This window comes from Vidua chalybeata, chromosome 26 (genome assembly GCF_026979565.1).
Source record: "Vidua chalybeata isolate OUT-0048 chromosome 26, bVidCha1 merged haplotype, whole genome shotgun sequence".
NCBI classification, from domain to species: domain Eukaryota; kingdom Metazoa; phylum Chordata; class Aves; order Passeriformes; family Viduidae; genus Vidua; species Vidua chalybeata.
In genome coordinates this window covers 3,482,315-3,498,705 of record NC_071555.1, presented here as the reverse complement: position 1 = coordinate 3,498,705, position 16,391 = coordinate 3,482,315, and the positions used below count along the sequence as shown (strand labels likewise).

Below are 16,391 nucleotides of genomic sequence, written 5' to 3'. Positions count from 1 at the left end.
ATGGGAGTAATAGGCAAGAGTCCTAAAGTTCTTCTGCTGGTCCTGAAAATGACCAGGAGCTTCCAGGAGGGAGATAAACAGCTCCCACACAACTCCATAAAACATTCCCACAGAAGCTTCCATAAGGCAAGAGACTAAGGAAGAACTTGTGCCTCTTCCTAAGCACCACATCTACCTGCCTTTTAAATCCCCTCCAGGGTGGTGACTGCACCACTGCCCTGGGCTGCCTGTGCCAATGCCTGACAACCCTTTCAATGAAGAACTTTTCCTAATACCCAGTCAAAACCTCCTCTGGCACTACCTGAGGCCATTTCCTTTTGGCCTCTCCCTGGTTGCCTGGGAGAAGAGGCCAACACCTCTTGTCAGAGAGTGAGAAGGTCCCTCCTGAGCCCCTCAGCTGCTCCTCATCAGACCCACGCTCCAGACCCTTCTGAGAGATTAAAATAGTTAATGGCTCAAACTTGATTAAAATCACCCAAGGGCTTTGCCCATTGTAGCCAAGAAGTAACTGCACCAAAGGCCACCCCACTCCCCAGAATAGGACTCCTGGCAGGAACCTGAGATAAAATAAAGCTGGCACTACTGCCCAATTATCTCAGGTCTAAGGAGAAGTTAACAATGTTGGGGGAAAAGAATGTATCCACAAAGAAAGCCCAACCCAGCAGCTCTGCTGGAAATTAGCTCAGACTGGGTTCAGCAGGGGTGCATAGCCCAGACTCATTTGCTGTGGCCAGGTTTGCACATTCTTCCCCCCAGGCAAAGGGGGAGGAGAGTTTTTGGGTGTGATTTCCAAAGGTGGTACAGAGGGGTGAACACCCATCCCCTGGCTACAAGCCAGGTAAGAAGCAGACCCTGCAGAGTCCTCCCTTGCACAAACTGGCTCTGGTGTAAAACACACCACAGGTGACAGGTCACTTTCACCAGGGACATTCATGTTAGAGGCAGTCTTGGATAGGACCATAAGTCAGAGACCCCCCCAGAGTGCCCCAGACTCACTTCTGAAGATTGCACAGGATCGACAAGTGTTGCACCAGAACCAGTCTGTTGTAAAAGACACTGCAGAACTGTCCCCCCCCCAGCAGGAAGGTGAGTGGGCATTCCCATCTATACCTGCATGTTTATTAACCCACTGAACTCTGTTTCATGGAACCCCCACCACCAAGACGACCAGAAGAAGAGAATCAATGGGACACCACTGGACCCACAGGGTGAACAGCTTTCTACTTCATCTGTCTCTCTGTCACTCTTCATTCTCTCACTCCCCACTTCTCCTTTTCCTATTTATTTCTCTCTCTCTCTACCTCATATTTGCAGTTAAATAAAATCCATACTATTGACTTCAGCATGTGGTCTCGTTTGCATGTTAATTGAGGGAGAAGCATCTCTCTAACAATTGGATCATCACACCCTCCCCAGCTCCACTGGCCATCTCTGGACACCTTCAGCACCTCAGTGTCCTTTTTGTAGTGAAGGGCCCAGAGCTGGATGCAGGATTTGAGATGTGGCCTCACCAGTGGCCAGCACAGAGCCACACCATTTCTGCTGGAGCTGTAAAGCCCTGAAGGCTTTGCTGTGCCTGCCTGCTTCAGGGAGAGCAGCTGCACAAACAAATCACTGTGCATGCCAGGCTCTGCTCAGGATGTTCACAACCATTCTCCTAGGGAACCATGGAAAGTATCAGGTGAGAAAGCAAAGCAGGAGAGAGGAAGGTGCCTCAGGGGAGGCTGAAAGAGTTTGTAGCACCTCAGCTCTTGCTGAGCATTGGCTTTATGGCACCTGTTTCCATTTCCCTAAATTGGCTTTAAGCATGTTTTGGAGGTACTTCCATTCCTGTCCTTTTTGCTTTGACTCTCTGAGTCCAAAGTTACAAACTTTGTAATTTCCTTTAATTTTATGATGATATGAGAGAAAGCTCAGGATGTTTAACAACATCCCTGCTCACCTTTGTACAGAGAGGTATTTCCAACATAGCTACTTTTCAATGTGAAACATTCTTCCAATTCACTGTGTAAAACAACCAGTCAAGCTACTTCTCTTCATTTCAACAATAATTTTAGCACATGTCCCAGCTTTGGAAAAAAAATAAGGTTTCTGCAGCTATGGAGTCAAATAAATTTCATCTGTTAACAACAAAAAAATATTTTACAGATAGTTTGGGCATGACATAGCACACACTGGGCAGTCAACTTGTTTTTAAAACAAGAAACTGTTACACAATTTTTACAGACATTTTGGCTGTAAGAGTTCATTCTATTATTACAAAAACCCAACAGCTGTGATGTAATCAAACATTTTAAGTGAAAATAAAGCACATGGCACATTGTATAAAGATCTAAACATTTGTAACCACATTTGTAGCAATCCATTTCCAGATAGAACTGTGCTGCAGAGGGGATTACTGGTTGATAAACCCTTCAGCACCCAGGAGATGAGGATGAAGGGTGCAGTCTGACCTGTGCCATTGTCCAAATATATTCTAGCTGGGTTTCAAGAATTTTTCCTGCCTTATCCCAAAGCCAGGGATACTAAATATCTCACTACAGATGGCTTAAATAAAATACAAGTAGTTACACTGCATGGGAAAATGCATAAACTTGGTAAAATAGAGAACAGGCTGCTCCCAAAAAGCAGTCACTGACCAAGAACGTTAAGCAGAAATAAATTTCTTTTAGCAGGGTAAAACCACAAACTATTCCAGCTTCTATTTCTCTGGTCACTCAGAACCCAGTCAGGCTGGTGAACAACCAGTTTTAAATCACCATTTTTTGGTGTTGTTCAGCTCAGTACCCAGATTCCTGAAGTCTTAGATTTTGTCTCTTTAAGGGGAATCACTAAAGTGCTCCAAGACCCACTTGTGAGAGGCTGCAGTGACCTGTGCAGCTGCAGCACATCTGGAGCGCCCCTTGAGCTCCTGTTCTGCCAAGGCTGACTACAGGTGCATTGCACAGGTGAGCTGCATGGGAATGTCTGTCTCCCAGGACACTGGCAAGAGTGCAGAGGTCCCAGTCCCAGAAATCTGGAAGCAGCAGAGTCCGGGAGGGCGGCGGGCTCAGCGCCGGCGGAAGGCGCGGGAGATCCTCCAGGCGTTGGGCTCCTCGTAGCGGTTGTAGAGGGGCTCCAGCCGCTGCTGCTTCTTCTGCTTGCTCAGCTTGGTTGGGTCAGAGACCTTGAAGAAAGCTGGGGCAAACTCCACCAGCCAGCGAGGATCGATGGTTGTCACCTCCCGCATGTACTCCTTGGTGGTCAGCACCAGTTCGTGATACACCACCCTGGGAAAAGGGACAGCAATTCTGGAAATCACTTTTTTCAAACAAGAAGCAACAAGGCAAGGGCTGGAAGAGCTAAGCTTGCTCCTTTTAAGTTCCAGAAGAACTATCCAGAAGAGTTATCCCTATTTTTCCCCTCCTACTTCACAGCTGCTCTTCAGCACAGAATTCCTTCATCCCATTTAAAACAATGCTCTCTCCCTCTTCAACACCCAGTGCTTTAAACCCACTTCCACAATAAAGAAATGTGCAATCACAACTTCAGGCCTGGCCTTGGCTCCAACAGTCAGTCTCATCTCTGCATAGGCAGAAAGTTCAGCAGCAGAGACAAAAGTAGACTTGAAACTTTTCTCATTGCTAAGGAACCAGCAGCCTCTGCTCAGACTGTACTCCACAAACAGCGCACACTTTCTCTGTGATAAAGTCTGAAGAGAAACAGGAAATCCCATGCCTTACCATTCAGGCTGTCTGTTGAAGAGAGCACTGGATGGGTGGATATAGACAACCTGCTGGTCAATGAGTGTCCGATAGCCTTCCTGGGGATCCTTCTTGGCTGCATTTCTGAAGAAACCACTGCAAATGGCCTTCTGGACCCGAACTGTGGCCTTCCCACAGGACACCACATCCAGCTTATGCCTGCCAGACAAGAGTTAGAGAAAAAAAGATCAGAGCCCTCCAGATTTGGATGCAGCTACCAAGGTGAATTTAGCAAATTTTCTTTAGCTATTACAATGTAAGAACAGTAAGACACAGAGTCAGAACTTGTCCTCCTTGACCTGCTCACCTGTCCATGATGCCCAACATCTGCTTGCGAATGTCCTGAGCCCGGCGTAAGGACCGGGCCTGGATGAAATTTTCATAGCACCAGGGATTTGAAAACTTATTATTCTTCCAGGAATTGTACACAGCCAGCAGCGTGAGGTGGTCACCTTCTGTTTGATGGAACTTGGCTTTCTTTTGATCAGCAAGTGCTTGTTTATCCTAACACATAAAACATACATCCATCAGGTATCTACATCACAGAGAAAATCCCTGGACAATACAAATGACACAGGCTCCTTGTCATTCCTATCATGACATTTTAAACCTATCATGATTATGATACAGGATTAAGACACAGAATGTTTTTCAATTTCAGTCCCTATTTTTGAAAGAACACATCAAAGTAAATGGCTCATTTATACTGCAGGAAGCATATGCACACACTGCACTAACCGGTTTTCTTACTGCTCTACAAATTAATTCAGTTGTTCATCAAGAAATGTGCTGAAGCAGTAGGTTTAAGCCTGGTGATCCACACACCTCTCCCATCTGCACATAAAACATTAATCAAATACTGCAGTTATATAGATCAAAACTGAAGTTAACTACCATGAAGAAGTAATGGATCCAAGACAAACCTGATCCCACCACAGCACAGCCTGCTGCTTACTGACTTAAAAGAAAGCAGCACACGATAAAGGTGCCATGAAGAAATACTTTCTGTGTATCTGAAAATGCAAAGGCAATCTGAACTCCAGAACTGGGAGTGACTTGGTTTAGGCTGTATGTGTTTGTTGAGAAATGCAAGACCAATTTTTTAAAGACTTTTCACTTCTACCTTCCCATCTGCAAAGAAACTACCAACAGCACAGCTACGGGCCCTTAAATGAAACACAACATCAGAGAAGTAATGCACAAACAAATGTTCTGACCAAATGACAAGTTTCTTTTAGGAAATATGCTCACTCAACCCCTGAGGCATTCACACCAAATCCAACCAGAGTGTACTCTGCTGCCTCTGGCTCAGCTCCTCACCTTTGGCCTGTAGAACACATTCTGCACAGACAGCATGGAGACAATCGTCAGCATCTCCTCGCTGCATCCCAGATGCACAGACATGATCAACATCTTACACAGCATAGGCTCCAAGGGGAATTCTGCCATCTGCAAGAAACATGTTTCAAGGCATTCTGTGAAAAATCTTCAGTCTTCTCAGTGCAAAAGAAAGCAATGCCCTCTCTCACATATTTACTTTGCAAAGAGGTGCGCTTAACCCAGAATAAAACTCACTCAACGTGAAGCAAATTATTTGTCTGTATTCATGATCACAAGAATATCCCAATACTTACAGGAAGTTTTTGGACATTAATAAATGTAAACTTATGAACTGCTCCTTAAAAAGCAGAAGGTACTTTGAAAAAGCAGAAGGTACCTTAAAAAGCAGAAGGTACAGCAGAACTGTGGTAAATGAAAACCTACCAAAAAACCACAAGAGAATGACAGCAAAAGGAAACCAACAATGCTAAGCAAGGCCTGCCATGACTGCTCTCATGTCATCCCCTGAATATTGGCAACCCAGGCAGTGGTAAGAGGTATTTTATTCTGCCTACCCTGCGCCCAAGTCGAGTGAGCAGCCCCTCATCATCCAGAGCTCCCAGGGTGTAGAGCTGCTCCATGGCAGTTATGAGAGTTTCCATGGGGGGAGCATCCATGAAGTCAAAGGACAGCAAATCATTGATGCCCATAGCCTGGGAGGGATTGGAGAAAAGCCAAGTTAAAACACTCAGAAGGAAGGCAACAAACTCCAGCCAGAGATATACCACCAAACAGTGAGGCACTACAAAACTTTAGGCAATCCTAGGCTCATGTCTTTGTCCTGACTCCAGGTGCAGCCATGAATACACAGCTGCCTTCCTGCACTTGAAATAATGAGCACTGGCCCACGGCATTCCTGCACTACTCAGCTTTCTGGTCTGTCCTTTTGGTACTGTTCCACACATCCCTCAAGCAAGATGATTTAGTTGAGGAGAAACATAAGCTAAATGCTGCTTTTGGGACTTGTGTCTTCTAATGCAGTGTGGCGTGACAGTGCCACAGGACCTAAAGTGTGCTCCCAGAAAGGGGAATGGCAGCATCTTTCCCAGCTGTGACTGGGTTAATCCAGGTCACAGACTTCCAGAGGGATGGTACACACTTACACATGCCCAGGTTTGCAGCTCTAAACCCACTCTAAAACAATGCATCTCACCTGTTAACAATATAAATGTCCCCTACATAGGAAATGCTACTGCTTGAGATTTCTGTTTCTCCTACCTCTTGCAACTAACTGTTCTGTGCAGCTGAAACTCATAATTTAGCTAGGATATCCAAGCTATTCTAGCCCTCAATAGAAAAACACAGTGCCTGAAAATTGCTTTTGTTGAAGTCTCCCTTCCAAACTACCTCTGTTCACTAGAAGGATCTGAAATTACAGCACTGCTTCCCGAGACTCAAAGGCAGAGACTCATTTGTTGAAACACCACGCTGGCTTGCCACAAGCTGGTGAAATACCTACCTTCAGGGAGAGCACTGTACTGGCCAAATTTGTTCTCTGGATTTCAGGCACGTTGGTGGTTAGCATCTCATCTCTGTATGCACGTTCTGTGTATAACCTGTAGCATTTTCCTGGGCCTGTTCTGCCAGCCCTGCCTGCACGCTGCTTGGCTTGAGCCTAAAGATAACAAAGCATCTCAGTGAACAGGTACAAACTGGAACAGGTGAAAACAAGTAAAATAAAATGGCTATTCACAATTTTACTTGTACTGATAGAAAGGCTTTCAATACAACACAGGGAAGTGTGTATTCTGTAGGTACAGCCTCAAGGAGCCATCAAAAATGTAGACTTATCACTGCCTCATTTTGCTCACTTGTGCTTGGATGCCACATTGGCAAGACACACAACACCCATGGGGAGAGCCAAACACAGAATATCTACCTGGGAAATCGGTGTCACCACCAGCTGGTCAATTCCAGTCTTGGAGTTATAAACTTTCTGCTTCACAAAGCCAGGATCAACCACATAATATATTCCATCAATAGTCAAAGATGTCTCTGCAATGTTGGTGGCAATGACAACCTGCAAATCACAGTTTGAGTCAGCACCAGTTCTGTGTCAGGCTGCCAAGCCAACCCCACCACTCAACTTCATCCACTGCTATAATATGAGCAGTTTGCTACAAATGCAACCACTGTCAATGCTGAAAGGAGAAATGTGTCCACAGGGAATAGAAGGAGATGTTATCTACAAAGATGGACAGGTTTTAATTATCTACCTTTGTTTAAAGTCTAGGCAAAAAGGGAGAAGTGTGTGATGAAACCTACCATTAAAAGCAAGAGAAAGCTTGCAAGCAGACTGCACTGACTTCAGGGGGATTTTTACCTATCACTCAGACACAGCCTGAATTCAGAGAAAAATCTTCCTGAGAATGTATCTCTAGATATTCACTAGCTGCTTGGTAGGACATTTACTTCCATGTAACAGGAACTGCATTTAGATTTTAGATTTTGATATTAACTGAAGTTAGTATCCTTGAAAGACAGCATTAAATAACACACCACGAACACTCCACACAGAGGTTTGCCACACCAGATATTTGTACATGTGTTCAAAGGCTTAGATAACTTGATATGTATACAACCAAAAATATGCTCTAAGCTGTAAATCATCTTTTCCCCAAAAACTTTATCCTTTCAGCACTGTAATACACCCCCACTATTAAAATGTATCAGCAGAGATGAAAGGACACACAGATGAAATTACCTTTCTGCTCCCTGGTGGGGCTGGGTCAAAGATCCTGGTCTGCATTTCACTGGGCAAAGCTGAATATACTGGTAGGATGATTAACTCTGGAACATCAGGTCCTAGAGATTTCATCCTCTCATAGAGGATTTCACAGGCAGTGTCAATCTCTTCCTGGCCAGTTAGAAAGACCAAAATGTCACCTACACAGGAAGTAAATTAAAACATCCACAGAATCAATTCTGTTCATTACAACTCCTGCATTACCATATTTTCATTCCTCATGTTTTCCATTGATGAGGATCTCCAAGGTTTGCTAGCAACTCTTAGCCAAAGGCAACAAACTTAAGTCTTTCACCCAAATTTTTCAGCACTTTAGTTACTGTATTTGCAAACAAGAAAGAACAGTCTTGACAGCATTTTGCTCACATTACTAACATAATCCATGACTTATACAAAGACCTTGCTCAGAGGTCTTTAAATCACCAATAACCCAAAACCATTCTCTACTCACCTGGTGGCTCTGTTAAATGGATCTGCATTACTGTAATCAGACTGGCATCCAAATAATCTGTCTCTGGCTCTTTTGTGTACAGAATTTCTACTGGGTATGTTCTGCCAGGAATTGTGAAGATTGGTGCTTCATAGAAATACTGAGAGAATTTCACAGCATCCAGCGTTGCTGATGTCACTATCAGCTTCATGTCCTGCCGTTTCTGCACTGTCTGCAGGAGGACAAAGTTCTCAAGTCATTTTTGCCTTTGGAACTATCAAAATATGGCACTTGACTAAAGCCAGACAAATACAACCAGTAATAAAAGGTGTTTTAACATCTGAGTAGAGGTGCAGCTCATCCCAGTACTCAGAATTTCAGAAAATCGACCACTGAGGTCCCATTTGAAGCCTCCATTAGCAACATTATCACAAGAAAGCTTTTGGCAGAGCAGGATGAGCAAAGCAAGACCACTCCCCTGTTCATCCACCATTATGAAGATCCAGGATGGCAAATTCTCATTGTTTCTGCTGCATTTTGCTTGCTCTGCCTTCACATAGAGGCTCACTTCACTAAGATTCAGACTATAAACCCTTAAGAGCATTTGCTCTTGAAGCACATGTATGAACCTAACTTGTGTGACTTCACCTTTGCCTGTGCTCTCCTCCCCACACAGAGGACACTGAAAGCAGTAAAAACCCAGTGCTACATTACCTTCTTCAGGAGCCCAAAGAGCACATCTGTATGTATGGTCCTCTCATGGGCCTCATCCAGCATGATGATGGCATACTGGGTGAGATCTGGGTCTATCAGGCACTCTCTCAGTAACATCCCATCTGTCATGTATTTGATGACAGTCTCAGGGCTGGTGCAGTCTTCAAACCGAATGGTGTAGCCAACCTGGAGGGAAGAGTTGCACAGAAACAGAAGTTACACAGTGATCAGCCTCATTAACTCCCAGTTTGATTATTCCACAAACTCACTTTACAGTCTACAAGGAATAGACACATGGACACACAATAAAACTAGCTCCAGTACTGATTTTTCCTACTTTTCATGCTTATTTTGGCATGTTCTTCAACATGGAAATTCACCTCTTGTCCCAAGCAGCAACCAAATTCCTCTGACACCCTTTTTGCAACAGACATTGCAGCCACTCTGCGAGGCTGAGTACATCCAATCTTTCCTCTTGAGGTATAGCCTGCCTCAGCCAGGTATTGGGTAATCTGGGTTGTTTTCCCAGATCCTGTCTCTCCAATAACAATCAGAATCTGGTTGTCATGCACAGCCTAGAAAAGATCAGAAAACACACACTTGTAAAAATTTTTTTAAAAATCAAAACAAACCAAACAAAATCAGCACGGGCAATCTGATATTAGATTAAGCAGCTCTTGCTTTTGCTTCAATTGACCCAGACAAAAAGTCATTTAAGTATTCCTACTGATCAAGACAGCAACCTGTTTAACTGCTCAGCTGACTTATCCCTTGCTCCCGTGATCTTAGTATCAATTTTGACTTACATTAATAAACATTTGGAACCTCATTAGAGTATACAGACATATATAATACTTTAAAATACATATAGTGAATTGAAGTTCTGCATTTAAAATGATCAGCTGGCTATTCACCTATCAAAAAGTTGAACCAAGACTATTTTAAATTACTGCTTGCTCAAACTAGAATGCCTTTTTATGAGTCTTACTTGTATCAGCTGCTCCTTCAGTCTGAAGATTGGGAGACTCTCTCTCTGTTCAATGATGGAAAGCTGGGTCTTCTTACCATAAGAAGCTTTGTTGCCACCAAATGCATGTTTCTTCCACTCTGGGATATCATTTGGCATCATCCCAATACCTCGCATGTTTGCAGCTATTTGTCTTCCATCCACTAGAAAAGAAACGATTTCATCATTACATCCAGATTCACACAGCACAGACCCTGATGATCCTGCTCCAACTGCTCCATCATCCAGGCCTTCTATTCTGTGTGTTTAAATGGTTTTTAAGTTTTCAAGTGGATATCTCTACTATTACAAGAAATACCTGTACATTTCCCTTGATATTCCTATTTCCATTTCAATAGAAAAGCATTTCTTCTTTGACTCACTTTTAAAGTGTGGCAGACAAACACAGTATGAAGACATTTCTCCTGGGTTGCTCAAGTAGCACAAAAAAGGCAGAGTTTACCTGTGCTCAGACATACCATCAGGGAGAGGATCCACCCAGTGTGTGTTGAGGCCCATGGGGATGGAATCCATCTCTGCTTCTCTCTGGGCTTGTTTAAGTTCACGCCTCTCTTTAGCTAAAGCACTTTGCATCATGGCAGCCTGGGACAAGGAACCATCTGGATTCTGGAGAGCAAGAAGAAAAGACGTCAAGCACTACCATTCCTTCACCTTCAATTATCTTTCTGTTGTCACTGTCATTTAGAAGCATCTTCTAAAAATACTTTCAAAATGTTAAATTTTGTTTATTGGATTTCCAGGGTATTTCCATCAGGCTAGCCTCATAAACTTTCACAGTGGTAACTAATATGGAGCATCCTTACACTGCCCACTCAGAAGCATTATAGGCACAACCAATGAAAAGTAATTCTTTACTACCTTCTGCTTTCAAAAGGTAAGAACAAGCAGAACAGAGAAATTTTGTTCTAACACACCTATGTAAAATGGCATTTCAGTTCCATTACTCCACTTCACAGTCAGAACCCAGCTTTATTTGGAAGGAGTTCAGTGGTTATGTTTTTCAGGGCTCTCAGTAATGAGCACACAGGAAACTGGTTATTAAATTCACAAATATTTCTATCATTTAATCAAGTACATTGGTTTTAGCCCTGGAAATTTCTTACCTTTACTATTTTAATGGGACTCATATCCATGCTCTGTTTAGTGTGACCTCGAAGAAATGGTGGCTCTTCTTCAACTAGCTCAATCTCAAGATCCTCATCTAAAATTCACGAGTGACAATTGCAACAGAAAAGTTAAACATCTGTGGGGTACATAAAAGTGCCTCTTCAAATAATGCTTCCTGTGTATTCTTAAATATGAGGTACTTAGGAGTTTTAAATGTGAAAACACTACAAATAAAAATGCACAGACAGGGCTCATCCAAATGCCACTAATAATACAGCCAGAGGAACCCTAGTTGAAAGCAAATTGTGAGATGCTTTATAGTTACTTCTATCATCAATATATTTTTGAATAAAAATACATCCAGAAAGACAAGGAATTTACAGTAAGACTGCTGGGAAATACTACCTTCTTCATCATCAACTTTAGGAAGAATTCCAGTCTCCTCATCAAAGTCAGGAAACTCTTCCTTGGAAAGCACATTAGCTGCAATCATCTGGGAACAAAATGAATACACCATGAATACGTCCCCATGAATGAACACAACTCATGCCTATGACTCAGTTCTAACCATTCCTGTGAAACAGGAACAAAGGAATGGTCCAGCATCCTGTATCCTCTCCTCAACTCACCCAGCCTCTGACCAAACACTCCTTTTGTTACTCCAACTAAACAATCCCAGATCAGAAGCCAGCAATTCCAAGTTAATGAGTACATTACACAATCAATTAATCCAGGAGCTGTATTCTAGTTCATTAAACTCCCTGGCAACTTGATCACCTTTATCCTACTTCCCTGAATGCAGCACACACCTGTTTTATCTCCCACTTCTCTGGGTCTGAAATGCGGGTGAGGCGTTTCCGCTCCAGGCTGTCGTCCTCCACCTCGGGGGCGTTCACCAGGGACAGGTGACTGGGTCTGTCCGGGTTCCTCATGGAGGTTTCTTCGTTGGTTTCTCCAACCAGGTTCCTTCTACGGTTTGGGTTCAAGTCCTCCCCAGTGTCTTGATCAACATCCTACATCAGATGGACTGATTAATCAATCAGCTCTGCACTTCTCCTCATCTATTAACTCTGGTGCTTTCTAGTGGCAGTAACATCCTGTTCACAGAAAATGCTGTTTTGTAGGCTTTTTGTTTTTTTCAGCTGGTACTGCCAGGTAAAAACATCCTCAGGCATGAAACACTCTACTCTGTCTTGGCAATAGTAGTGATTTAGTTTAAAATTAAAAGTTTCTCTCCTACTGAAAAAGGAAGACAAACAGCCAACAGCTTGAGGTTTGCCTTGCCTTGTCTCTTTGATATCATGTCAAGCCAAGAAATTGTTAGGAACACTACATCAAAACTAGAGAAAACGTGTAAAAAGTAATAGGCCACTTAAATACAGAACAATAACTCAGTTTTTAACTCCCAACTGAACGGCTATGTATTAGTTTTCATCAAAAAGAGCGAAAAATAGCTAGAAAAGGCATAATTTTAAGAATTTTAACACCTCTGTACCTTCATGCTCAGGCTGGTTTTGGATCCAGTAAAAGATAACACTTTGACTTTCACTCTTTGTCCTTTGCTCACAACATCAGCAACATTGGCAACCCGTCCTTCTCTTCGCAGCTCTGAGATGTGGACCAAGCCTTCCCAGCGTTTCCTGGGAGTGAAACAGAGGGGCATGAGAGGGGCACATTACTGCTCTGACAGCCCTTCAGATCACTCAGAAACTATATTAAAATACATTGCTGTCAACAGATTGTGCATGTCCACAAGCTGGTTTTTGTAATGAGGATTTTATAATTCTCTCCTGTCAAATCTATTTTTCTGAAACAGCCCTTCAAAGCCAGAATACCTGCTGGTAGCTCCATCACATCTTTAAGGTACCAGCAGAAAAGAGAACTGAGCTGAAGCAGATCTGTAGTAAACATCAAAGGGTACCTCAGTCCTTCCAGCTGCACAAAGCACCCGAACTGCATTATGCTCGTGACTTTGCCGTTGTAGATGTCCCCGATGGACGGCTCCTCAGCTGGTGGTCGGTCTATGTGCTTGTCTCTCCACCTCTCATGGCTCTTTTCAAGGTACTTCTCCCGATCCTTGCGGTCCTTACTGGGACTCCAACTTCTGCTCCTCGACCGGTATCTGGATTTTCCCCTGTTCCTGTCCCAAGTCCTGGAACGGGACCTGGAGCGAGATCTGTGCCTTCGCTTCCTGTCCCTGCTACGACTTCGGCTCCTCTTCCTTTTCTTCGCCCTAACAAACCAAAATTAGATCTTTGCAGTGGATTTCCACCTCAGGCAAGGAGAGCAGCCAAGACCTTCCCCCCAGACACACAAGGCACCTACCGATGGTCGCTGCCCCTCTGCTTGCCCTGCCTGTCAGCACTGGGCATCAGAGCTTCCAGTTCTTTCAGGGCATCAGCTGCCACTTTCACATCATCTTCATCCAGCATATTCTGCAAGAACAGAAAACTGATGCCCCTTTCTGCAAAAGGGCTGATAAAAAGCTTGTCACAAAGAATTAATCTACAGAATTATCATCATATGTGTATCTATTTACAAAAGATGTGTATCTATTTACAAAAGATGTGTATCTATTTACAAAGGAAAGAATGCAAGATAAAAAAAGATCAGACTCAATATGTGATAAAGAAAAAAGTAATAAAGCACTCTCCCTATTTGGCCACAATATTGAGACAATTCTGCTTTTATACGATAGAAAGTTCCATCTCAATGCCCCAAATTGTTACAGAAATACAAATTCCAAGTCCCTCATAGCATCTGAATATAAAACATTTTTAATTGGTTTGTAACACATCATTACTTTGAACATTATGTAAGGAAGGCCAGGCTACAAATTTTATGTCACAGGAGTCTCATCCTCATCCACATATTTTGCAAAATAGTATTAACATGGCAATTGCTAATAGCTGTTCTTGGCAACAATGTGCAGTAACACCAGCCTTCTACCTCTTCCACATTTCATTTCTCAAAGTTCACATTTATCCATGCATTAGACAGAGAAAAAAGGTTGAAACTAACTGGGAAAAAAATAAAAGTTTTTACACAGTCACAAAAGAAATCTGAAACGACCACCTTACCCTGATGTTGGGATTGTCTGGCCTGCAAAGGGCTGGATACAATTCCCTCAACTTTTCTTTCTCTGATTTGGGTTTGACAACTGCCTCTGATTTTGAGATTAAAAAAGAAAAAAAAAAAGAAAAGAAAAAAAAAAAAAAGGCACAATGAAACACGAAACTTAGAACTGCTACAATTCACTCTTCATTTTTCTATAACTGAATATAAAGTTTAATTTTCATCTGAACGCAAAGGCTGATACACCTTTTACAGAAATTCAATTCAAGGAATACTGAGTTGCCTTCCTTCAGAGAAAATTCTGATTATTAGTGAATATTGGACACTCTGAGCAGCACACTCAGAGTAACAGCAGCAGGATTTGCCTTACAAGCCTACAGCAGGAACTGCATCAGTCTCACCCCACGTACCTTTGCTCGTGGATGGTTTTGGTGGAGGCCGCATCGTCTGTATGAGACGGAGCAAGTTACTGATGAGGGAATCCTGAAAAAAAAATATCAATAAAATACTTCAGGAAATGACTGCTTTCAAAAAACACTTTCATTATTAGAATGCACAAGCGGGGGTTTATTCGCAGGACAAAAAATGCTCAATTCTGAAGATGTAGGTTGATTTTTAGAAACTATCACTGGGCTTTGTGAATGCCCTAAAAAGGCGTAAGTTGAACCCCAAAATAATTAGGATTATTTCATCTAAATGACTTTTCTGTTAGTAATTTTAATCACCTATTTAATCCAACTACAGTTATTCCTGAGGAATCAATAAATACAGCATATAAGCATCATAAGAAGATTTATGACAACATCTGCCTTCATGAAAAGTTGTTTCTACCATATTTTATATGCTCAACACAACAATAAGGAATTTTGAGTCCTCAGGAAGAGGCTTTTCAAAGACTACAAAAGTTTCAAAAAATATGAGGAAGGGGAAGGCAGAGGAGATAGGAATATCAAAAGCTAATTAGTATGCAGTTTTCCAATTGAAGAAAACCAATAATAACTCCTCACAACTCCCTCTTTCAATCAGAAAGCTCTGTAAAATATGGCACAACAAGAATAACACATAAACAACGTTCAGGTGTCACTTACAGTGAACTCAGCACCATTCTTCAGAAGAATTGCTTTAAATGTGTCAAACGTGGTATTTTTCTCGGCAAGACTTATCACAAACTCGGCTGTGGGGAAAAAGCATAAAGTGAACTGAAACAAGAGAGTAAAAAAGGACAGTAAGGACCGCACGTGGGGACAGAAGCCGCTCTGGCGGGGCGGGACCAGCGGGGCTGCCGCGGGCCCGGGGAGCTTCTCCTCAGCCCTCCCCGGCAGCCCACACCGAAGCGTTCCCTCAGGCTCACAAGTTTCGGGTTTTCTAAGAAAAACAATGGTTTTCAACGTTCAAATTCGAAAAGCACCTTCACAAAACGCATCCGGCCCCACGGAAAGGGTGACTACCGCCCTCCGCAAGCTGGCCTCTGTCCGGGAACGCGATGCTCACCGGCCGCCGTGCCCGGGAGCGCCGCGGAGGTGCCCGGAGGCCGCGCCCGCCCCGCTTACCCAGGTCCTTGTCGTTGATGCCCAGGTGGTTGTCGAGCTCGGTGCAGACCTTGGACACCAGCGACAGGTACTCGAGCTTGGCGAGCTCCTCGGCCGCCGCCAGCTCCGCCATGGCCGCCACGGCCGCGTCCGGGTCTCGGCGGAAGCGGAGCCGTGACGAGAGCGGGGCGGGCCCCGGGACCAGAGCGGGGCGGGCCCCGGGACCAGAGCGGGGCGGGCCGGGTTTGCAGGGCAGCGAGCCTTGCTGGGTGCACGGCTGGGCGAATCTGCGCGGCCGTGTAAAGGTTTTCCGTATCCAAAGCGGAAAGGCGCTCCCGTCTCCAGCGAAGGCCGACGAGCTGCGGGTACCCCGGTGTTGCGCACACCGGGTACGGAGCAGAACGGCGCTGGGAGCCAGCCCGGCCCTTGTGGCAGGAGCGCTGGCCCCGCTTCCGTCCCCGGCCCCTCAGGCCCGCCCTGCTCGCCGGGCACGGCCGAAGGCCCGGCCGGAGGAGCTGAGGCCGGGTGCCCCGGGCAGTGGCGAGGAACGGCCAGGGCAGGGCAACAGCCGGGCTGCCGTGCCCACCGCCCGTGCTGGCCCAGAGCCCGCGGCAGGAGCAGGGCTACGAACCCCCCAGAG

The 16,391-nt window shown here is 44.3% G+C and overlaps 1 protein-coding gene across 1 annotated transcript; it reads right to left on the bottom strand.

Annotated features, from left to right (window-relative positions):
- Nucleotides 1-1,864: 1,864 nt before the first annotated feature.
- Nucleotides 1,865-16,341, bottom strand: DHX8 (DEAH-box helicase 8). Its single transcript, XM_053965346.1, has 23 exons — nt 15,773-16,341; nt 15,311-15,396; nt 14,633-14,705; nt 14,228-14,313; nt 13,473-13,582; nt 13,069-13,380; nt 12,643-12,787; nt 11,957-12,160; nt 11,553-11,640; nt 11,144-11,241; nt 10,499-10,646; nt 10,002-10,183; nt 9,394-9,588; nt 9,014-9,199; nt 8,321-8,531; nt 7,828-8,009; nt 7,003-7,143; nt 6,583-6,738; nt 5,639-5,776; nt 5,064-5,192; nt 4,051-4,247; nt 3,723-3,902; nt 1,865-3,269 (listed from the first exon to the last, which is right to left on the bottom strand). Exons 1-23 carry the CDS (start codon nt 15,882-15,884, stop codon nt 3,050-3,052), a joined length of 3,579 nt encoding a protein of 1,192 aa, XP_053821321.1. The 5' UTR covers nt 15,885-16,341; the 3' UTR covers nt 1,865-3,049.
- Nucleotides 16,342-16,391: the final 50 nt, after the last annotated feature.

Excerpts from the sequence above, each read along its gene's own strand:
- DHX8 (XM_053965346.1), bottom strand. The coding sequence starts at position 15,884 with ATGGCGGAGCTGGCGGCGGCCGAGGAGCTCGCCAAGCTCGAGTACCTG. Across the intron at positions 5,777-6,582 it reads GTACAGTGCTCTCCCTGAAG|GCTATGGGCATCAATGATTT; the intron begins GTAGGTATTTCA and ends AATCCCTCCCAG. Across the intron at positions 3,903-4,050 it reads ATGTTGGGCATCATGGACAG|GCATAAGCTGGATGTGGTGT; the intron begins GTGAGCAGGTCA and ends CTTGTCTGGCAG.